The sequence below is a fragment of the Drosophila simulans genome, chromosome X (genome assembly GCF_016746395.2).
Source record: "Drosophila simulans strain w501 chromosome X, Prin_Dsim_3.1, whole genome shotgun sequence".
Lineage (NCBI taxonomy): Eukaryota > Metazoa > Arthropoda > Insecta > Diptera > Drosophilidae > Drosophila > Drosophila simulans.
The window spans coordinates 9,345,880-9,369,442 of record NC_052525.2 but is presented as its reverse complement, the minus strand read 5'-3'; the positions used below and the strand labels follow the sequence as shown (position 1 = coordinate 9,369,442).

Sequence of the window (23,563 nt, the reverse complement as noted above, 5' to 3'; positions counted from 1 at the left end):
TTGCTGCCATTTGCCACAAGTGAAATTCGCTTTTTGGGCCGCCACGGCGTATGCGTCATGTGTTTGCACTCCACTTGTTCTCTGTGGCGGAGGATGAGTTCTGAAGAACTCCCCATTCCCCCGTACAAAAGCTACAAAAACCGAACTTAACTGAACTGAACTGAACTGGTCTAACTAGCTGGCCGTCGAATGTTTGTTTGTTTGCTCAATTTTAATTAAATTTTTAGCATTGCTCGTGTTTTGTTTGGCACGAAAATTAAAGCAAATTAATTGGCGCCCAATAACAGAGAAATCAAGTGAAATGTTTGCCAGTCGGTAAGTAATTTTAATTAATTTCCCGCGCCCCTTCTGCTCGGCCAATAGCTAAAATTGCAATTGCAATCAATGCGAAATCAAGTCAAAAGCCCAATCAAGTTGTTTTAATAGTGGGGCAATGGGTGAGTAGTTGGGTGGCTGAGTGGTGCGACCTGCAGGTGTTGGGCCCTTGAAAAAATGGTGTGGAATCGGAGGTACCCTGTAGATTGCAGTTTACGTAAAGTAGGAAATAAATCAATGATGAATGTAAAGAAAAAGATATATCGCTTGCAATTCAATTAAATAAATGTATATATTATAAACATAAAAGGAAACATATCACCTATAGAAACCTAATTGATTGAATATTGATATACGTTGTTTGAAAAGGCTTCCCCACTGTGCCCACATACCCCGGCTACCCTGGAAAATGGCACACGTGAGACAGGAAACGGCCTTCAGCCCCACATGTCCAAAAGTTCTTTATTACCTTCGTAGCTGGATTATTAAAATTTCATCGAATTACGTGCGAATAATACCAAATTGCCCTGGCACTCCATACGTCGCCCTGGCTTTATCTTCCGCTTTTCTATTTTCCTCCTCGCTGCCAGTCAGTGTACAATTAAGTTTAGCAGCCAAGAAGAGGAAAGCTAAGACAAAACCAGAAATCGGTGAACGAAACTTATCAATATTTTATTGCATTCCCGTGCCGAATTAAGTTCGCTCAAGGTTGCACTTTCCACCTTGGCAAAGCAAAAATTAATAAAAAAAAGAAAAACCAGCCACAAATACATGTAGAACTACCTACATAGAGATATAGCGAATATAGAATGCTATGGCATTCCTGCAGCTTCAATGATGATGATGCTGATGATGATGAGTGGGCTGCCCCACAATAAAGCAAAACTTTTTTGATTACTTTATGCTAACGGCAGCTGCGTCGTCGCGTTCACATTTAGTTTTAGGCTTTGGCCACAAAGTAATTGCAGGACCAGCACTGAAAAAAAAAATACCAACAACCCAAGCACGAGGGGCAGGGAAATGGCCAACCAACCGACAGATGTCTGTACATGGTCTGCCATGCGGCGACTTTCGGAGCACCCAGCTCCACATATTGAGAGCGTTATGAAACTGGGTAGCAAAAAATTGCATTTGATTTTTTTGGGTCTCAAGTGGAGCTCACAAATACCCTGTACTGTGAAAAATTCCCAATTTTATCCATATAGGATGCAGTTTTGAACATAACATTGAACTGAAATAGTATAACTAAGAAGCAAAATATAATTATAATTATAACATATAATATAATTATAACGAAAAATCATATTAAAAATAAAAAAAAAACAAATAACCTTTCAAAAAACAAATAAAAGCACGGCTCACATATACTCTTATCATATTTGGACAGGGTATTCAGCTAGGCGAATCGAATGTGCGGCAAATGTAATTAAACGAAAGACGCTTGAAATGCGCGAGCTTGACCGCTCATAAAACTTTGACAATGCTGACCAACGACGCCTCCTTCCGGGGAAGCTCCCCCACCTCCGCCTCTTCACTGTTATTCCGGCCCAGTGAATGACCGCTTTATTAGCCAAGTGACATTTGAATCCTGGCTAGCAGAGGCAAGGAGCAAAAAAACCGAAGGAAAATAACAAAAAAAGTGGCCTAAAAGTATATGCATTTACTCATACGACATTCTGTCGTTAGTCAGAAATTACATTTACCAAGCGCCAGCTGAAGCGACAGGTCGAGATTGGGATTGGGATTGAGATTGGGTTGGATTGGGTTGGTTCGGGTTTGGGCTTGGGTTGGATAGGGGTTATTCATGGGATATGTAGGATTCCGGATCGGAGCAACTGGATCGGAGCTGCTGGCCCAGAAAATGGAACTGGACTTGCCACAGTTGATTGGTTAGCACTAAGCGGGAAATTTGCTGGCCATAAATGTCGGTTTGACTCCAGCAGCCTTATGCCACATTCATTTTCTTTTTTTTTGTGTTTTGCCCCCTTGTGCTGCCCCTGTTTTTCCTGCCCCACAAAAATTTACATGCGCTCAAATTTTTCGCTGCCGCTTTTTTTCTGTTCTTTTGCCAGCCGCTGGTCATTGCCTGTTAAATATATATATATATATATATGTATATCATATATTTAGGGCCCCAAATGTATGTGTATGTGTGTGTGTGTGCAGTGTTAACTTGGCTAGCCAAAAATGTTCAGAGACGGCTAAAGTTTCGCCAGCTTCTCTGGCAGCTTCGTCTGATGCCCGAACCACCCCGTTTTTCCAGCCCTCTGCTTGCATATGTGCCGGTTAAGTGGTTTTTGTGGCTGAAAAGCAGAAAACTCATTAAAGTTTATTTCAAACAGCAACAACAACAGCACCAAATGGGGGGTTTTTAGCAAAGTTCGGTCAAAAATTAAGACATATGCTCAGGCTGAAACCGAAACTGAAACAGAAACAGAACAGCAACGAACTTCACAGTCCTTGTCCATATCTATCTAACTATATACATATCTATACAGTTATGCATGTCTCCGACTTGACACTTGAATATACAAATATATGTATATATATATATGTGTGTGTGTGCATAACGACATGCACTTCGATGGGTGTGTTTGCAAGGAGTATGGAAAATGAGTGAAGTAGAGGCGGTTCGAGGCTTGGGCCACTTTTGCTGCGGTTTTCTGGCCCCAAAAACTTTGCCAAGTGCAGCGAGTTTCGACGGCATGTGGAGCCCTATATCGCCAGGGGGAAATCGGTTGGGCCCACGAGGAGAGCCGCCAAAGAACAACAAAACTCCCATTGAGCGCAACCCACGAGGGTCAATTTACTCAATTCCGGAATTTCCACTGCCAGTGGAAAACAGAGAAAAAGATATTCACATAACTCATATCTTCGAATTTCTACTAGTATATTTTCTCTTAATTCTTAAATTTCTTTAAACCCAGCTGCATAAAACCATGTAGCTATGGTTATATTTTATAGTGCACATAGCCCCACGCTCAGGGACACCAATACAGACACAAACGTGTACAAGGAGCGCAGGACCTGCGTTAAATATGACATTATATTTCCTGTGTCGCAGCATGTGTTTGGTTAGTTGGTCATTTGGTCAGTGGGCTGGACTGCTTTGTAATGCCATTGCCGCCGCACTCGGCACAAATTAAACAATCTGTTGACAACTATTGGCCACAAAATCTTTGTTAATTGCCTTTTTGTCTGGCCTCAAGGCGGGTGTGTGTAACTAATGGACCACCCACAGTTTGCTAATTGCTTTGACCCCGCCCGCCCCTTTCGTGTGCTTGTGTTTTCTGTTTCTGTTTTTGGTAGCGCTGCAATGATATGCAATTAATATAATCGGCTGCTGTTTAAATTGCCATTTGGTGAATTTAAGTACACTTCAACCGCACACTGCCAACCAATTGCACACACATCAACCATTCGAGCGTTCTTTGTTCTCGAAATTAACTTAGAGAAGCATTCAAGCAAGCATGAAAACATATGCATATTGCAATGGGAAACATAATGAAAAGTTTAAAATGAAAAATATACATAATGCAAATGATAGTGCGGATTATGAAATAAACAAATACTTGTTATAAAACTTTGCAATCATAAAGATTACAGGCTGTTATCTCATCGGAGATCAAAGGTCAATCGAGCTACGAGACACAACTTAATGCACAAGTCCAACACAGTCACAGTAGGGACACTGAAATGAAAACATTGAGAAAAGAAACAATCTAATTTAAAGTTGCGAGCCAAACAACAAATGTACACAGCCCAGAAAGTGAAAGAGACGACGCGATGCAGAAGGGAGGGCGGTAGACAAGGAGAGCAAGGGATATGGCGAGGCGGAAACGACTTGCAACATGCAATTTGTTATCTCAAGTATGCAAAATTATGAAAGTTTATTTAAAAGTTATGCCACGGCCCGCTCTTTTGGCTGCCAGGAAAGCCAGCCAACCGAGCAGGATAATAATTGTGCCGCCTCCAACAGCAGACGCAGATACTTTTCCCACACAGATACTTTACCCACACAGACACTTGCCGCGCGCACACACACATACATATAAGCCGAGAGTCCTTCTCACACATTATTCAAGTTAGCGGCGACAATTTATTAGTTTTACAATACAACTTGGCAAATTGGTGTATAAATCTTGGTGCCTCGTGAGGCCACTTCTTTCTACACTCCTTTCAAAATGCTCCTCCGATCTTGGCTAGAGCTTCCAGAAAGAGGCTTTGGTCCTTCGAGGCGGATCATGGAGTGACATGGAGTGACCAATTGTAGATAATACGTCAAATAAATGTTACTAATATGCGATAAAACTTTAGAGCAGAAGAATCGTCGTGAAAATAAAGTAGAATCGTGTCACCATTACAAATAGACTGACATCTTGATGAAGTAGAAGATCGAGCTTACTTATAAAAACTGTACTGTAGACTTCAATTTATTAGCTTAGCACTTTAGCTTTCAGCACTTTGCACTTTTATTGTTTTATTCATCGGTTCGATATCAGATCTCGGAGTTGTTCTTCGAGGAGCACTTGGTAAACGTCCCTCCCATTTCCTAGTTGTGGCTTGGCTACCCAATGCAATGAAAAGTACTGGACTAGTAAAATTTTGGAGCTCGATAGGCTGTGTGTCTTGTCCAGCCATCCGTGCCAAGATAACCACAAAACTGATAACAAAGAATCCCAGACGCGATACGTGCATATTGAGAGATGAAAGTCGAGAGACTACGAATGCATTATCAATTAATTCGCCTCACAAGCGTTTCAAAAGTACGCAATCAATAAAAATATACTAAGAAAAAGGTCAAAACGAAAGATTATATGGTAAATCATTTTTTCATATAAATATATGTTTCTATAAGTACATTGCTATAAAGCCTTATTGCTTATTTTCCGATCTCGTATTGCTGAACTCGATTAACACTCGGAAAAGTGGGTTCTTGTTTCCTTATCTTTCCTACATAACAAAGTTTGTGATGCTCTCGATTTCTTAACGAAAACAACAACCACTTGCACAGTGGGCTAATTACAAAGATTTCAACTCATAAAATTTGACTTGAAAACTATACTATATGTCAGGTTCAGTTCCTTATGAATTTTACTCGGGATTAATTTCAAGCACACCCTCTATAAGCATATCATTGTTATTCGTTCTTTTCGAAGAACCCTAATATGGGGACGAACATCAGACGGCGGCGGCAGCTTGCGCTTTATGATTTAATAACGTTGCATGGGTGTGCGACCCCCGCCCCACCCCCTTTTTTTCCAGCCCCCTCTGCCGCCCATGCACATTACCAACAACAACGTGGTCGTTTGCTGGGCGCTGAATTGGTTGCACTGTGAAAAATTAACATCATGTATCAGGGAAAATGTAATAAAAATTTAAAGAGTATAAAACTTAAGGTAAAAACTTTTAAAATGAACTTAAAGATAGAAACCATTTTTTTATCTTCATTTAGAATTGCAGTCTTATTTTTGCCAGTGTTTTTTTTGAGCTGGTTTTTTTGGTCGGGGCGTTGTTTTCGTCTTGGGCCTCGTCGGGCGCTCACATTATCTGGCTCTGGTGCATGTCATCGCTGGGAAAAGTTGTCTCCGTTCGCCCTTCCGCATGCCCCCGCTTTTCCCGCCGCCTATCCCGCCGCTTTTCCCTCGCTTTTCCGCACAGTGTCATCTCCCGTTGTCCCTGTCGTCATCGTCGGGCCATATTAAATTGTGTTAAAACACTTGCGCCATGCATGTCACACGGCACCTGCCCCCCGTCCTTGTGAAATTCGCCGCCCCCTTTGGCCGCCCACCGCCCCCTGCTACCCTCTTTGTGTGCAATGGCGCGTGTTTTGCCATGTAACTCGTCTTGTCTCCCAGCTCCTTTGCTCCTTTTCTCGGCGTTTCTTTTTATATTTTTTTTATATTTTTTTCTTTTTTTTTTTTTGGGTGAGGTAGCTTTTTTATGCCCGCTTCATTTCCGGCAAATTAAAACGCATACGGCGCCACACGAGTAACATTCTGGTAGATCGCTGAGAAGTGAGCAAAAAAAATTGTACAAAATATATAAAGTAAAATAAAATAAACACTAATTTTGCAGTCGTGACACTCGAAGTTCTTCGTTTATTTTATTCTTTTTTTTTGGGACATTTTTCGCAGTATAGCCTCTAGAGTCACATAATTTCTGGTTCAGTTTTGCCCACTTTCCAATTTATTTGTTTGCCAGGGGACTTGCAGTCAGCACTATTCACTCCTGCACTCGCCTATATGTTTTTTATTTTTGCACTCTTTATTTGTATGTTGTTGTAATATATACACATTTTTCTGTTTGCACCTCGCCTCATAATTAAAAGCTGCACTACGAATTTTTCAATAACAGCAATAAATCAGGCATATGGAAGCCCAGGGAGTTGGCCATAAATAAACTTTACAGCCAAACACATTGGCCGACAAAGCGAAACGGCACAAACGACCCAAACGGTGGGCGGTGGGCGGTGCAGGACAGAAGTTGGGGGCGTGGCCGAGCGGACTCCACATCGATGGCCCAGTCAAGCATGAAAAGCCCCCACTTGGCTCCTTATTAGTCATGCCTCAGATCATCCGACGACACTCGCGGTAAATGCAATCGAAAGTCGAGGAAAGCGAATTAAAGCAGGGGAAAATTATGATATTAACGATGGAAATGGAAAAGCTTTAAAATAGTCATTGAAATACTGAAGAACTTTTTGCTAACTAGACAGCATCTGTTGGCATTGACATAGTAATTTAACACTTAAGCAAGCAGCACGATATCTATACTTCAAATTATTGTACTGCTGAGTTGTGGATTGATTTATTGTTGTAATGTCTCCTATCATATAAATAAGCAACGTACGGCTTCTCATGCCACATGTATGCATATCATGCAGCCTTAATAAGTTATCGAGTTACTTCGTTCTAGGCCAAATTGCATTGTTTCCATTATTCCCATTTCTCGGTACCTGTGCTGCTTTTAATTATGGGCTCCTAACCCACAAACATTACACATGATATGTACATAGACGTAGACGGGTGGTGTGGAGGGGGTCATAAGTATAGATTGCGGTTGCCGTACTACCCCTTTATTCTATAGGTTGCATATGTATAAGAGGAAATTAAAAATATATGCTGCATTTGGGCAGCTCTCTTTCGTTTGGCTGTGTGTGTGTGTGTGGGCTAGGATGTGTTGCCTACTTTTTGGCATTCGCCAGGCTCTTTTTGTCTGCTCACTTGTTGGTTGGGTTTTGTTTGCTTGTTTGCTTTGTTTTCCACATGGGCCACATTATTATGATGTCTCTTCTCTTTTCGCCTGAATGAAGTGCATCGCACATAAGGGAGTCAAGTGTGTGGGTGTGTGTGTGTGTCTGCAAGTCCTAGGGATGGCAAACTATTGCAACTCATTAGGGAATGGCTTATTGTTATAATAAACCCAAAGTGGCACAAAAATACATTTGAATATAATATATATAATATAACATATATATTTTTAATATATAATATTAGTAGGAAAAATGCATGCAAACAGGAATTACATTATTTGACTCATTGGTAACTATGACTTTGTTTATTATTCCGCATAAACGTATACAAAGTGTAACTTTGTCTCTAACCAACTGATTTAAGTTAAAGTATCGGTTAAGTATCGGTTGACCCTATTGCCCATCGTGTCACGCAGCCATCGCCGAGGACACACACGTTTCGGAGGTCGACTGGCAGCGTCAGCTTCGCGATTTTTCATCAAAGTCACGGCGGGCAAAAGTTGGCGAGATGCTGCCCCATTGTTGCTTCTGACACTGACACCGGAAATGAACACATTTTCCGGTGCCATACGTGTGCGCCTCTCCGTGTGTGTGTGTGTGTGTGTGTGTGCGAGTCTGTTTGCACTCAAACACACACACTCACACAGCCAGAGAAGCACGCACACTGAGAACAGACTGAGACCACCCACTGGGAGATTGAAAGTCGCTTAATGTATTGTTTTTCAGCGCTGACTCTCGCCTTTCAGCTTTTGCCTCTCGGATTTTAGCGTTCAGATTTCAGATTTCGGTTCCCAGAAGGCCAACGAAAATACTCGCAGACCACGGCATGATATCCCGCTTATTAGTGTTAAAGGCAAAGTCGAGAATCGGGAGCATCGGAAACCAACTTCCGCCCAGCGAATTTAATTACTCGAGAGAAGGTGTTGATGAAATTGCTCCGCTTGCAGCGACTTTGTCAAAACGAAGGCACCGGTAAATTCAAGTGAACTAAAATCGTGACAGCCCTGGTGGAGAACTTTTAACTTAACCCATCAGATCTTTTATTTAATGTACCATGCCTGCAAATGTTTATGATCAATTGAACTACCTGCTGCATTTAAAATAGTTCGATTTTATGTGGCAAAAATGTGAAGCTGCTGATGGCTCTAATCGTTGTTATATTATACTTTAATTTGGTCAAGTTTTTCCTAATCTTGAGTTGAATCTTTTTGATTTAGCTGCCATTGTTTCCCCTCACTCCCTTTCTCTAACCCAACAGCTTTCTCTACTTTCTCTAACCATTTTCCTGTGTCTGATGGCTTCTTAATTAGCTGTTAAAACGTTTCGGCAGCTGCCAAAACAATTACACGCTTTATTTCCATGAACGGCACGTTTTACCTTCGTTGCAACGCCAGTTAGTCCTGACCCCTGACCCCAATCCCCCAACCCATCTGGGTTGACCCCATACCCATACCCATACCCATTCCCATTCCCACACCCACTGGAAACTCCTGTTGCTGCAGCTGGGAATCTAATCCCGGGGACTCAAATCGTTTTACGCTGTCGCCGCATGTGGGCATTAAGTTAAATGCCGGCGTAGACGACAGGAACAATGATGATGGGTCCTGCCCATGATAATGATGATAATAAGGGGGATGCGGATACGTGATTATGACGATAAGGTTCCGGATTCCGGAGGAGCCCATCGAGTGAGTGAGTGCGGCGCAATCTGCTGATTTATATTATTGTCACGTTTATGGCCAGATTGGGATTGAAATTGAGACGATGGGTGGGCTTAAAAGTGGGTGGCACAGCTAACGGTGCAATGCACTTTTTACAAGCAATTAAAGGTAGTCGGAATAGATATATATATATATATCAGATCGTCGAATGTCTAGAGACAGCTGTAAATGAATAATGAACGCCAATTCAGCGAAAAATATATTCAATTCAATTTCGATGCGTCACTCCGGATTCGTCGCTCATTAATTTATGACAGTCATTTTTAACGCTTTGCTGCCCACGATGCCCTGCAAGTGACAGTTGATGCTGACGGCGTGCCACGCCCACCCCCTACGCTCTAACGCCCACCCATTTTGCATGCGTCAAATATTCAAGCGCCATTTTTCAATTGAATTGAATGAATTTCTGAATTGAGTGCATGAATGACGATGCCGCTGCGACTAGTTGGCTTTGTTATCGTTAGCATGGCAGGATCGGGCTACTTTTCTATTACATGGATGTTGCATGTTGCATGTTGCAACATTGCTGTCTCCTTTCAACATTAAGTGTCTAAGAGTATGCAACAAAAAAGAACGAAAGTGAATCCTTGGAGTATACAAATTAGACATATATATTGCTGCATACACCAGCAAGATCCATTGAAGATTCAAATTTACATACGTATAGGGTATTTTTCTATTCGCTCACCTGAAAGTCGTTCCCATCATTCCGAATTGTTCTATTCCGAATGATTTGTGTTTGGCCCCTTTGTTGGCGAACGTCGAGGACAGAGCGGCTCCACGGCGAACGGGCCATTTGGCCGGACTCTAAAGTGGCCATATTTCACGCTCCTCTGATGGGCCTTGTCAACGTGGGCACCCCGATGGCTGCAGCTCATGCTGCAAGTCCTTCGCTGGATGTGTAGCCATTCCTGGGGCAGGACATTACACTTTAATTAACTACACAGCCGGGGCAATTGGATTTCTCCAACTCCAACTCCAACTGCCACGCCCACTCCTTGGCTAGTTTGGTTGCTAATAAAACATTCAAAATATTTTTGTCGGCTCGTTTCTTGGACCGGAGGAGTGTGTAATTTTGCATTTCATATGAAAAGTTGTCGAGCTCACGCAAAAAACTTTTGCAGCCAACACACACAAGAATGCAATGCAGTTGCGCACAGTGGTAACATTAAACAAATTGCATATTTAATTTATTTTAAAAATAGATCAAGAATAAATTCACTTATATGTATATTTTTTATTGAGTTGATAAAGATATTTAAATATTTTGAGGCATACTTCTTGCACTCAAAATGTATAGAACATTTTCGAAGCTTTTCCTTACTTTCATTGCGAACTTTTGAATTATGCAACCCATTTCGAAGCTCGTCACACGGTGCACAAGAAAAGTTTCTTTTGGCAAAGATTAACAGAACCCAGAAGCAACCGAAAAAGGGTTTGAGATTGGGATTTAGGGGGAATGTGCGTGTTTCTGGCGGCGCATGTTTGGCAATGCGGTAAACCAAATTATGTGCTTAGCAAGTTGCCGCTGCGACCAGAGTCAGTGGAACCAGCCAACCAGCCAACCAACCAGCCAGCCACCTCAACCGCCCGATCCTTTGTGTACTGGATGCAGCTGCATTTGCACAGAGCAACCACCGCACAGCACTGCGCCTGCTCCCTCCTTTGAGTCTTTGTGGCACCGCTCCTTGCACTTGGCCGCTTTTCCTGGTGGCTCTGGTGGCAAAGAGGTTTGCACAGGTGTTTCGAGCAGCAACTTTGCCAGCATGATTAAAAAGTTTTGCAACGGCGCAGCAATAGAAATCTGAGACTTCGGTTACCAGAATGTCAATGCCTGACAAGGGATATGTCATTGCTTATTGTTTGCTGCTAGCAAGGAGCAAAGGGATAGCAACACAATACTAGCACTTTCCGAATCTCCAACCTGATTTTATTACTTGCATGTGTCAAAATCTTTTACCCATGGCTAATGACCATATAGCCACATAGATATTCAAGTATCACTGTAGCTTCAAATGGTGTTCAAGATAACCCGCCTGTTACCATAACAAACAACGACTGGGTTTGTGTGTCACAAGCGTGTTTACATAGCGTACAAAAAAAAGGAAATTCAAAATGCATTTTCAGGCCTCGAACATGAGAGTGAGGGATGTGGTAATGAGGAGCTAGCCTCTGGCGAAGCGAAACATCTGGGAGTACAAGATCAAGTTAATGTACAGAACGGTGGACATGGCGATGATCATGGCCAAACGGTATCATTTCTTCTTGGCATCCTTGAGGCCAGCTCCGGCGTTGAACTTAAAGAAGATGATGTCGCCGTCCTCGACGGTGTAGTTGCGTCCCTGTTGGCGATACTTGCCAGCGGCCTTGGCATTCGCCTCACTGCCCTCCGCCTTGAAGTCCTCGAAGTGCATCACTTCGGCCATAATGAAGCCCTTCTCGAAGTCGGTGTGAATGCGTCCGGCGGCCTGGGGAGCCTTGGTGCCCTTCTGGATGGTCCAGGCCTTCACTTCATCCGGTCCGGCGGTGAAGAAGTACTCTAGCTGCAGGCCCTTGTAGCCCGTCACAACGATCTTCTCCAGCATGCTCTTGCACTTGGTCTCCGTCTCGTAGGCCTTGCGCTCCAGCTCGTCCTTTTCGGTTAGCTGGTGCTCGAAGGCGCCGGAGAAGGGAATGAGCAGTGCTCCGGGATCGTTCTTGTCGATCCATTCCTTGATCTTCGGCAGCCACTTGTTCTTCTTGCGGATGAAGTCCTTGTCCGAGAGGTTCACCAGGTAGATGACCGGTTTGGAGGTCAGGAACAGATACTTGTTCAAGGCCTCAATCTGAAAGAGCAAAGTAGTGGTAGCGTCAATAAGAACGGGAGGGAAAATCACAAGGTCAAACGAAAAAATCCACAGATTTCGCTGTTTTGTTGGCAAACAAATAGGGACGATAATAACAACAAGGAATGAAAGCACGAATACAAATGCATACTTAATTAACAAATTTAGAATACAATATTTTATGGATATACTACTCTTTTTAAATGGTAAGGAATAACAAGAAGCGTTAATGCCACCTAGCGGATGTGGATTGTTTTCGTACTTACATCATGGGCATTCCAGTCCTCGAAGCGCAGATGTCGCTTTTGGTCGATGAGAATCTCCTTGATCTTCAGCATCGAATCGTATTCGGGCTTGAGCTTCTTGTCGCCGCCGCGGGCCACCACCTTCTCCAGTTTGTCCAAGTTCTTGAGCAGATTCTCCTCGTCCTTGAGGCGCAGCTCCTCGGAGATGATCTCCAGATCGCGCACCGGATCCACCTCGCCCTCCACGTGGGTCACATCCGGATCCTCGAAGGCGCGGCACAAGTGGAAAATGGCATCGCAGGCGCTGATGTGCGAGAGGAAGTCGTTTCCAAGTCCCTGACCCTCGGCGGCTCCCTTCACCAAGCCAGCAATGTCCACGACGTTCAGATATGCAGGAACCACACTAGTTTTTAAATATTTATTATTTTCGATTGTGCAGAACTTTTCTATTTAACTTAATAAGCAATTGGCAAGCATATAATGAAAACAACAAGTTCCGCAACTTGTTACGCGTTTTAAATGTGTTTCATGACGCAGGTTCATGATTTTCTTACAAGCAATGACAAACTAAAATTTTGATGAAAGGGATTTGTATGCTCCAACTCACCTGGCCGGCTTGTGGTACTCCACCAGGTAATCGAAACGCTCATCGGGCACCGGAACACGACGTGTGGGTAAGGCAAAAGCCATCGGCGGCAGCATCAGCAGGAGCAGATGAAAAGAAGAGGTGAGACGCATGTTAGTCGGGCTGACTTGGCTGGGCGCAGAAATGCAAAATACAAGAATATGAAAAACAAAAACGATTGGCAGCCCGGCAGCATCGGCGGCCAATCATGGCAATTTTCTATAATTTTGCGCCATCCGCAAAGGGGCAGCGAAACCAAAATGAAGTCGCTCACAAATAAAAAGCGCAGGGAAATGAAACCGAAGCTAACCGAAGGCGGGGGCAATTTGCATATTGGAAACTGGATCTGATAAAATTGCTAAGGCCGCGACACGCCCCCAACGCGAAGGACAGTGGAGCATGGTTAGCTCAACTGTTAAAGATGGCTTAAATGAATAGAAAAAAGGTTTCCTAGCTAATTTATAGAGTTCAGTGCAAGATGAAACTAAGAAACTATCTGTTACTCCTATAGTCCAAAAGGAATGGATACGTGAGAACACTCTGTATGAGATACTTAGTAAGGATAATCTAAGAAATAAATGGTTTTAGCTTAAAGTTTGCTAAAGTTAAGTTTTCGAGCTTTAAAATGGATCGGAATTATCTACAATTCAAGACTATTACCATAATTCATGGCCATAGCATGAAGATTGTCTAGATCTCAATTCCTGATACATAGAATGCCCTACTTAGCTGCGAATCTCAGAGATGTGTGTTCCCTATCGATGCTCCACTGTGGCTATTTTAGAAGGTCCAGTCGAGAGAGCAATTTGGAATTAGAAGCGGCGGCGGTTGCTCCTGGAGGCCATTGCTGCATCGCCGGCATAAAAATTATATTCCACGAGATGATTACAATGATCGAGGAAATTGCCACCGCCCGCAGGTTCGCCTGGTAATTGGCCAGATATATGTATATATATAAAGATATATATATGTATATGTATATGTTGGGGAATACTTATTCTCATTCGGCTTGATGGTGCAGAAAGGGAAGTTCTCCGCGGGGGCGGCACTTTGGGTCAGAACGTTGAAAAAAGTGGACTTGCCCACGTTGGGAACGCCAACGATTCCGATTCTCAGATTCGTTCCAATTCTGCCGATCAGCGGCTTGCGCTCCGGTTCGTCGTGCTTCTTGGGCGGCATCTTCGTTGATCTGCGGTGATATGGCAAGTCGTTAGAAACATATATCCGATTAATTAGGAATGTAAATACATATATATGCATTCATTCAAATAGATGGCAACTATTTTTATATGCTGCCGGACATAACCTCACTTTGCCGGCTGCTAACGCACCTTTTCACTAAACGCGTGGATGCTGTCCGCTGAACTCAGCTCCAGCTGTGGATGGAGTTTAGGTTAGTTATTGCCAAATGAACTTTAGCCCTTGTTATTTACAAATATTTACGAAAATTTAAGCGTCCGCTGGTTTTTGCGGCTGACGGCGTGGAAGGAAAGAGAGCGAGCGAGATGGGTATACATCAGTCAGCTGTTGTCGCGCAGGGTTGCATGGCGCCTAGCGCCCCCGGGCGGGGGAAATAAGCGACTCAGCTTGGCACCGCAGGCGGTAGGGGGCGCCAGCGGGCAGGGCGCGTAATTTGAATTTCGCTCGAGGGCTATGTTATTATCGTACTGGAATTTCAGCATTTTTCAACAGGTTTGACGTCTTCTACTATAATCATTGTGCGGGCATAAGTTTACTTGTGAAACTGCTTTACTCAAAGCGAATTGGTTAATAAGGGAATCCTATTTAATGCCTTTATATTATTATATTGCTTCCTTCAAGTCCTTCAAATTATACCAAATATATTGTTGTTATAATATTGTACCCTATTTTATGGAGAACTATGCAATAACTGACAAGCCTCTCAAGCAATGTGATCAATTTGATGGTTTAATTTTGTCTAGATATACTGGTCGTGTTCCTCTTTCCAACGCCTTTAATTTTAGACCAGGTTTTCAGGTAAAAGCGATCGAGTTAACTGTCAAGGTCGTCGGGCCGAGGCACGTACACGCAATTTGGCGGTTTAGTGAAAAGCCCGCAATAATCAATAATTTCGCATAATTAGCGAACCGATCGGCGGATCGATTCCCTGGCTTTATGGCCAACTGAAACGCAATCCGCGCGATGGGTAGAAAAACGAAAAGGCGTCGTGAGGGAAGACCAAGGGTGGTTTGGGGGATCAGGTTTGTTGATCTTTCGCGATTGTTGGCAATCGATTTGGATCGTTGGTCGATGCGCTTTGATTGATTCCCTGGTCCGCGTTTATGGCCCTAATTAAAAGATCCGTTATGCGTGATCGGTCTACCTTTCAGTATTCGAATATCATGTGCGTGCTAGAAAACTTACTTATAATTTCACGCTGTCTTGCCTCCTCGTCCAGTTTCTTTATTCAAGGCATCTCTTTGCGGTTGTCCGACCGTTTAAAAATCCATTTGCAACTGACCCTGGACAACTGTTTTTCGTATTTATTTTCTTTCTTTTTTGTCCACTGGAGCATGTAATACCTTTGTAATGTTTGTCCACAAAACCGCAGGAGGAGAGTTCCTTGCGGTCCACGCCTGCTGACGATTGAAAGTTTTTCGATCGATTTGTGGTTTTATGCTCTTATAAACAACCTGCATTCTGATCCTCAAATACTATCTTATTGGTTGTGTATGTTTATTGAAATATCAATGAAGCAACGATTTTAACAAAAATCAACAATTAAGATTACATACTTTCTTATATTAGATTACAAATAAAACACAAGAATGAAATCGACATATAAAAAGTATTCAACAATACGCAGCAAAGTTCCATTTTCACACATTTCCCAGAAATTCATTTTGAAATATATACTTTCGAAACAATTCCAAGGACTCTGCGCTGCGCCCAAAAGTTATTCAATTTCCAGCATGATTATTTAACGCTAAGCCGGCTTATTTTGCATATTGTTTGTTGTTTGGGTTAATTAAGCTGACTTTTAATTGCCTTTTATTGCACTTAATTATTGGAGTCGGGTAGAAAATGGTGCCCGCATAAGGTCGCTGGCGAAAGAACGTGGTTGGGGCACGTAGCGGGGGCCTCATAAATTTGTATACATATGACTGGCTAATTGCGGTTCCCGCGGAATTAGCCCAACGAGCCACCACGCATCTCGATTTCCACTCCCATTCGCACCCACATTACGCGCTGGGCGTGGCCACAAAAAAAAATGTGAAAGAAGGGGGCCAGGGCATTGGGGGGCGTGGCCGCGGGAGCAGGTGGAAACGGACGCCACCAAACAGAAATGAACTGAATGCATACAAAACATCGGCAGCGAGTTTCAATGAGCCAAGCTCATTCGTTTCCAGCTTGTTGCTCCAATTAAAAAAGTGGTAACAGAAAAAAAAAAAAAAACAACTGGAAATGTGGCAAAAACAAATACAACAACCAACAACAGCAAGCTATTCATATTCATAACCATTTGGCGGTTGGTTTTTTTATTGCCTTTAATTATAACGTGGCCCGTATTCAAATTGTTCTGGCTTGGAAAATTTTCAGAAGCAAACAAAAGACTTAGGAAACGAACTCGACTGATCTTTAAGCAACATTTGGTGGGTGGAGAAGTTCAATTGGGTGGAAAGGGATAAATATAACATTTTAATCTAGACAAGCCCGAAAAAACATACTAAGAAATATTTTTAAATAAAAGGTAAATTCTATTGTTATATATAAGTTATGTACATACTTTGTTTATACAAATGAAAGAAACAAAAATGAATTTAAAGTATTCGATTTTAACTACATTTCTTTTTACATACATTTTACAATTTATTTGTAATTTCTCTATTTTATAATTCGCTCTCCGATCAAACTTAATAAATCTGTTAACTTAACTTATCTTCAGTTATCTTCGGCATCGGATTGCTTCTTTGATCCTCCCCCATTCTCCATGTTTCACTCTCCTCGACCCACACTTATATTTTATCCAGACCATTTGCATAACGATCTTAACTAACTGGGGGTATCCATATTCACATCCATATCCATATCGGAGGCAACGTCAAGTGCATCCTCCCTAATAGCCGCGACCGTCATGCAAATTGCAACTGCTGCAAGACTTATAACGATGTGCCATCAATGCATCAGCTGCCAAATTACATGTTGCAGGCCACCGAGAGAAATTATGAATTATTACGGAAAATAAGAAAATAAGAAAAGCAAAGGAGGGAAAATGCATGCATGGAAACTAAGACAAGGATCTGCATGAGGATGGCATAGAGTTCAAAGGATGGGGTATAAATTTGGGGTATAAATTAGAGGAAGTGAAAAGGTGCCGCAAAGAGGGTCGATCGTGTGTCATTGTTATAGAAAAAGCCTGACACCGGAACGGACAAAAAATATGTATATATATTCGTTTATTTTTTTTTATTCCGAACATATGAAATATATAAATGGGGCGTTTCCCTGGCCACGCCTCCAGCCACACGGTCCGAAAATGGAAATCGTAATAAACGCAATAATAATCATGAGCTGGGAAAACAACAATGCGCTAAGGCAGAAATAAAAAATATATTTATATGACGACGAACCCAATGGATATGGTAAACGAAAGCCACCCTTATTATTTGATTTACTCAGCACCACCTCCGCCGGATAACCGAATTATAAACACATAGGTGCACCACCATATAGCATCCAGCACGAGATGCCCTTCCTGGCGTTTTCCTCTTTTTTTTTTTAGTTTTTGGCTCCTCTGAGTGCTCCTCCTGCTGCTGCCCTAGTCCTTCAGCCATTTCCCCGTTGTTGTATTAAGCGATTATCACCGCAGGACACTAATCGAATCGAATCGAAATCGGAATCGGAGGCGGGGTAATAGTGGAGCGTGCTTGGCCCTAAGTTATCGTCTCTTTTCTTCCCGTATTTTTCCGGCAGCTGCCATCTGAATGGCATTTCCCGGCTTCAATAGCGATCATTGGTTGGAAAGGAGTGGAAATCAATTGCCATTGATTCGCAAATGTCAGAAGATAAGCTCAAGAAAACGTTTGCACTTGGGGCACATTTCGATGCGCAAGAACAAGATGGAAAATCTTTGCACAAAGTGGGTAAGGAAATTTAGGCTTTTGGCTATTGAACATTGTTTTCCATTACGAAATAGAATATTCCTGAATAACTGCTATGTTTATATAGAAATAAAAGTACAAATAATATTGCATTTTCGGGGCTTGCTGTTCCTAACTTTTAAAAGGTTGTTGTTAATTCTGTAGGCAAACTTTATATTCGTAATTATTATTCAATGAAATAAACCATTCATTATTCATTAGAATGAAGAGTGCATCTGCTGCTTAGGAATGATTTTATAGCAGAGCTTTGCCGATTGTATTATAGATAAGTAAAGTTCAACTGGTTTATAAAGAAATTCCAGCAGATCTGGCGAATCTGCAGAGGCAACTACACTTCACTGAGAAACCCGCCTTATCTCCTGGGGGCAAATGGCGCATAATTTCCATTTGGAACGGCCATTTTTGCAACAGCAATTACTTTGGTAGCCTGAACCTGTCCCGGGGAAACCCCCTGCTCCCCGAACAATTTTCAGCGAACGCATTGCATTCGGTGTAGTTTTTGTTGTGCGAAAAAAAAGCGGCAATAAAAATTAAGTTGAAGTTGAATTTGAAATTCAGATGACGACGGCGACGGACGACGACGACTTGCCCAATTATTATTAATAATAGCAACAACAGCAGCAGCGGCAGCAACTTGAAGAAGCAGCAGCAGCAAGTTTCAGCAGGAAAAAAAGTGCAGAGGAAAAAAGTTAATAGGACCGCATTCATTAAATCCATTTAATGCACAGAGAGGCAAATTATTGCGCTAAAAGAAAAGCAACAACACACTTTGAAAAAAAGGCCAGCAGAAAAAACGAAATAATTGCAGTTGGCTGAACACCCCAAATGGCCAAGAAGAAGCAGAAGAACTACGAAACGGCGACGTTCGGTCGGCGGCCATTAAAATGGCCAACGAATTGGCCAAAAGTGGGTTGGAAAGGGGCATGGGAAGGGGGCGGGTGGAGTTGCCAAGTCCAACTGGCCATGTAAACTGGCTTCGCGGCCTGTGCGAGCGAGAGAGACGGACAGACGCGAATAGAGCGAGACCGAAAACCGGTAGCTCCACTTTAATGAGCGCCAAACGCAAAGAAACAAAAATTCCAGCCAAAGGAGCAGCAGCCCCCCAAAAAAAAAACATAGGGTACTCCAAGGGGGTATTCCTCAAGGTCTTTTCTAGATCCATCAACAAAACATCGTTAAATCGGTTTCACCAAAACTTATTCATAGCAAAAACACAGATTGAAGTTAAATACAATTGAATAAAATGGCTTTTTAATAGTAAGATTCGAAGTCTATTATTAATTTTCTTTAAAATTTTAAAATAATTATTTTTCAGTAAAAAAGTTTCTAGAATAATAGATTAACAGGGTACATCATGTTTCGGATCCCCGGAAAAATCGTAATATTTGTGCTACCCGCATTAATTACTTTCCGGGAAAACACGCGCGCCATTTTGGTTTGATGGATCTAGGGGGGCATTTCCTTCAGTCCATTTAAATTGTAATTTTCATTGACTTTCCTTTTGTGTATTTGTACCATTTTTTTTTTTTTGCTTTTCGTTAGCCCCAAAAGATTCGCCATCTCTTTCTTAATCGTCAAACAATTTGCAAATCGCATGCAATTTTCCTGCCTTCTGACTTTTCCTCGTTACTGCCTTCGTGCTGTTGCATTTCCTGTCGCCAGCTGAGCCCCCCTTTTCCCGCCGCCACTGACCGACCATACCCGCATACGTTTTGTATATTACATGATCATTAATGAACTGCTCCAATTATAGAGAGCGAGGAGAAAAATTACAGACAAAAAAGTACGTGAGGAATAAAAACATACTTCCATATCTGGATTTCCATATTGCAAGAGGGTTGGGGCTTCTGGGGAGGCGCCTTGGTCATTTAAATTGTTGTTTTGCATGTGAACTCCACATTTTCCACACCTTTTAATTGACGGGCCCAAGCGAATCCATTCGGAATAGGACGAATGGCCAACCAGCGCGAGATGGTAAAAGGAAAATGGGAAATGGACTGGGGAAATGGAAAGGGGAAATAGGAAAATGGCTGAGCGGAAAGCCCCAGCTGCCCGTAGCAATTTCTGAGACTTTCCGCCGCGTTTCCGCCGCCAACTGGGCCACGTCATCGGATTCAATTGTCCAACGGAACCACGTGGATCCGATAGACAGATTGGGTATCTGTATCTGTATCTGTACTTCGAGCACCTAGGAGAGGTTTTCAAAATAAATCTGTTGTCATTGGAAAAGCAAGTGGTAAATTACTTGAATTTAAACGAATCTTTCGCAAGCTAAAAATTGTTTTGAGCAGATAATTACCAATGCTAAACATTCCTATCACTTTTTACGGATTTTGGAAAATTAATTTTGAACACAGTTTGATTGGAAATTTAATTACGAGGCTTTTCTTTCCAGATTTGGAATGTTGGATGGAACATAAAAAATGTTGTACCTAAAAAACAGATTATTTGATGACGGAAATTCGGCAATTCGTAAATCTATGTAAATTAAAATTGTTACTCTTCTCCAAACGGAAGCTGTGTTTACGTTAAGTTTGTGCTGGCAAAGGCAATGACAAAAACAAAGACAAAGGAAATGCCGACGAGATGAAGAATTGAAATTGGTTTATAAACTGTGGAAGGGAGCTATGTTCATGGGTTGGATAACATGTATATTATTTACGAATTTAATTTTTTCATAACATGGGTAAAAATAGACGTAGAGATGCAAGAATAACTGTTTTGAGCAGCTAATTATCACTGCTAACGATCTCTATCACTTCTTAAAAAATTTAGGAAAATTAATTTTTGGGTCAATTTTCGAATTTTTGTAAGGGGTAACATCATTAAAAGTTGCAAAAAATTGACAAAAAATAGAATTTTCATTTGTGGATACAGTTCGATTGGAAATTTAAATACGAATACAACGAGATATGGCATTTCATATTTGGATAATTATTTTTAAAGTTGTGTCAGAAAAACTGATTATTTGACTACCGAAATTCGGAAAAACAGCTTTTGCCAAAAACTTGATACTTACAAATGGAATTATCGTCATAAAATCGCTAAAAATTGTCATATAGATAAATGAATAACTGTTTTGAGCAGCTATATATCACTGCTAACGATCTCTATCACTTCTTGAAGAATTTAGGAAAATTAATTCTTGGGTCAATTTTCGCATTTTTTGTAAGGGGTTACATCATTAAAATTTGCAAAAAATTGACAAAAAATAGAATTTTCATTTGTGGATACAGTTCGATTGGAAATTTAAATACGAACTTATCGCGGTATTGCATTCCATATTCAGGCAATCATTTTTTAAGTTGTGTCTAAAAAACTAATTATTTTATGACCAAAATCCGGACAAGCGGACTTTGCGGACTTTAATCATAACATAGCGGCTTTAAAAGCTCATAAAGATGAGACACAATTCAAACGGAAATTAAATATCGAGCTCAACGGGCTTTTACCAAATGTTTTGGTCAAAATAGTGATTATTTTGGGGAAAAATGTATACAAATTATTGCCGAGTTCCCAGAGGGCGTTACTTGGAAAATTCTTGTCAATCACTGCGGAGCTCTGGAATAAACCCACTGGCGCAACAAATTGGAAGGAGAGCGTTATGTAAGCCCAAGTCAGTAGCAGGTTATATTCGTTCGATTGGCACTCAATCAGCCGCCTGAAATATATCTGCCAGATCTAAAATCCCAACCGAACGACCCAATGAATAAAACGCATTCCGTCACGTAAGACGCGATTGGCACCTGCGTGGAGAGTCAATGAAATCGATGGAATCGACTTAATATTGGCCCGAATCGAATAGCCGGGCTAAGAGCGAACTAACGGTTAGCGGGCCATTTCGCAGGTAAGTTAATAATGCCCAGAGCCCCGCGGGAAATTGCAGAGAACGAAAAGCCAGCGCATTCGTAATTGAGCTTATTATTATTTTTTTTGTTTGTGTGTGTGTGTTGCTTGTATGATTACGTTTTAGCAGCTTTCTTTTCGCTCGAAATGACGCATTTTGTGCCGGCCAGCAAAATGGCAACAATCGCGGGAATCGCAAAATCGCGCGTCAGAAAGAGATGGCTGGCTGGCTAAAGCGGCGGCGTTTCGCGATTGGATTGGAAGAAACTGAACAGAAAATACAAAAAAAAATAACAAAAAACCCGCTGGCGCACACACATTCGCACAAACAGCAACATCCACAGCAACCAGCAACATGCACACCAGCAACTAGCAACTAGCAACATGCAGCAGAAGCAGCCGCAGCAGCAACACGCGGACAACGCCTTCCAACGTGACTGATTGCCACTTGGCACGCAAGCCAAAGGAAGCCAGAGCCACGTTGCCAAAGTTACTGCAGTCAGTGGTTTGGCTAAAAAAAAGAAAAAGCCCCCCACCTCCCCGCCTTCAGCGCAGCCCCTGTGAAAGCCGCGCCATTGTGGCCAAAAGCAATGGCCGTCAAAAGCCGCTGTTGTTTACCATTTTGTGCGTGTGTGCTGCGTTTTATTTGCTGCTGGCATGCAAACTCAAGCCCCCTTTTTTTCAGCCACACCCGATCCTCAGCTCTCTTGGGCGAAAAAAACAAAATAAAAGGAAAACTGGTTAGATAGCAGGAGTACACCGCCCCACGCCCCCCTTTTTGAGGGGGGAAAACTCGTTGGATGCTCCGCCAAGATGATTGACTTCTGCTGTTACACTTTAAGCAGCAGCCATCGCTGCCGATGGGTACTATATGCACGTGGATCGGCCAATTATATAGGTTGACTATCTACGGAAAGTGTGCAAAATGAAGCTTACTTTCAAGGTGTGAAATTAAAACTTTTCAAATAATATATACAAATAAATGCTTAGGAGTTAGGTAGCAAACGCAATTTGTGTGCACCTATTAATATTCAGAATATTCACAATTCATTTATAATATTTTAAAACTGCGCTTGATATCTAGTAATTATTTGTAGTACAGCTTTAATGATTATCCTGTGTGTTTTTAAGCAGTCGTAAGTAACTTTTATACCATAAACAGTTAACGATCATGATTTGATCTCTTTGTGGCAACAACTTTGGCTAAGAATATACTTTTCCCAGATCTGTCAAATTCTAGGGTATCAGCCGCTTCGTCTTGGCCAAGTTTTGATCGCCCTGGCTAGTGTGGCTTTTTGTCTCTGCCCGATGCCCGATCAAGTCAGAATCTCTGGGCCGACTGCAACTGGGGATCAAAATGCTGCCGTTGTTATTGTAATTTTTTATGATAATTTGCGGAATTTGTTTGCTGCCGTTGAGCGTGATTACAAGCATTGGACTCTTGGCCATCGGGCTGGTGTTGTTGTTGTTCTTTTCCTTTTTTTTCTTTTTTGGCCCGAAGGCACTGGGATCCGAATCGCAGGGGCCAGTTTCCAGACTTGGGGCCATCGAAGCATTGTTATTAGGCGCATCTTATCGACAGGAAGCGATCATCGCACATTGGAATGG

The 23,563-nt window shown here is 42.1% G+C and overlaps 2 protein-coding genes and 1 long non-coding RNA gene across 5 annotated transcripts in view; 1 reads left to right on the top strand and 2 right to left on the bottom strand.

Annotated features, from left to right (window-relative positions):
• Positions 1-5,042, bottom strand: part of LOC6725567 (carbonic anhydrase-related protein 10) — a 61,194-nt gene extending 56,152 nt beyond the window's left edge. The window contains exon 1 of the mRNA XM_016173672.2: positions 4,721-5,042. The gene's annotated coding sequence lies outside the window, so the exon portion shown is untranslated. The remainder of the gene's footprint in view (positions 1-4,720) is intronic.
• A 6,312-nt stretch (positions 5,043-11,354) lies between these two features.
• Positions 11,355-14,540, bottom strand: LOC6740047 (obg-like ATPase 1). Of its 3 annotated transcripts, none has more exons than XM_016181064.3 (6): positions 14,420-14,540; positions 14,318-14,362; positions 13,985-14,175; positions 12,969-13,029; positions 12,383-12,764; positions 11,355-12,116 (listed from the first exon to the last, which is right to left on the bottom strand). In XM_016181064.3, exons 3-6 carry the CDS (start codon positions 14,163-14,165, stop codon positions 11,547-11,549), a joined length of 1,194 nt encoding a protein of 397 aa, XP_016038707.1. In that variant the 5' UTR covers positions 14,166-14,175; positions 14,318-14,362; positions 14,420-14,540; the 3' UTR covers positions 11,355-11,546. The 3 variants fall into 3 exon arrangements, with proteins under 3 accessions (XP_016038707.1, XP_016038708.1, XP_016038709.1); XM_016181065.3 differs by having other exon boundaries at positions 14,430-14,520; XM_016181066.3 differs by having other exon boundaries at positions 14,235-14,362; positions 14,420-14,468.
• Positions 14,541-21,533: 6,993 nt separating this feature from the next.
• On the top strand, positions 21,534-22,985 carry LOC123327346. The gene is made up of 2 exons (XR_006542047.1): positions 21,534-22,583; positions 22,641-22,985. It is a non-coding gene; the product is annotated as an uncharacterized LOC123327346 (long non-coding RNA).
• The last annotated feature ends 578 nt before the right edge of the window (positions 22,986-23,563 follow it).

Bases quoted from the DNA above. Each gene is read 5' to 3' on its own strand.
- LOC6740047 (XM_016181064.3), bottom strand. From the start codon at position 14,165: ATGCCGCCCAAGAAGCACGACGAACCGGAGCGCAAGCCGCTGATCGGC. The intron at 13,030-13,984 runs ATAAGTATTCCC...CCTTACCCACAC, and splicing joins CACCATCAAGCCGAATGAGA to GTCGTGTTCCGGTGCCCGAT. The intron at 12,117-12,382 runs GTAAGTACGAAA...TTGCTCTTTCAG, and splicing joins AGGACTGGAATGCCCATGAT to ATTGAGGCCTTGAACAAGTA.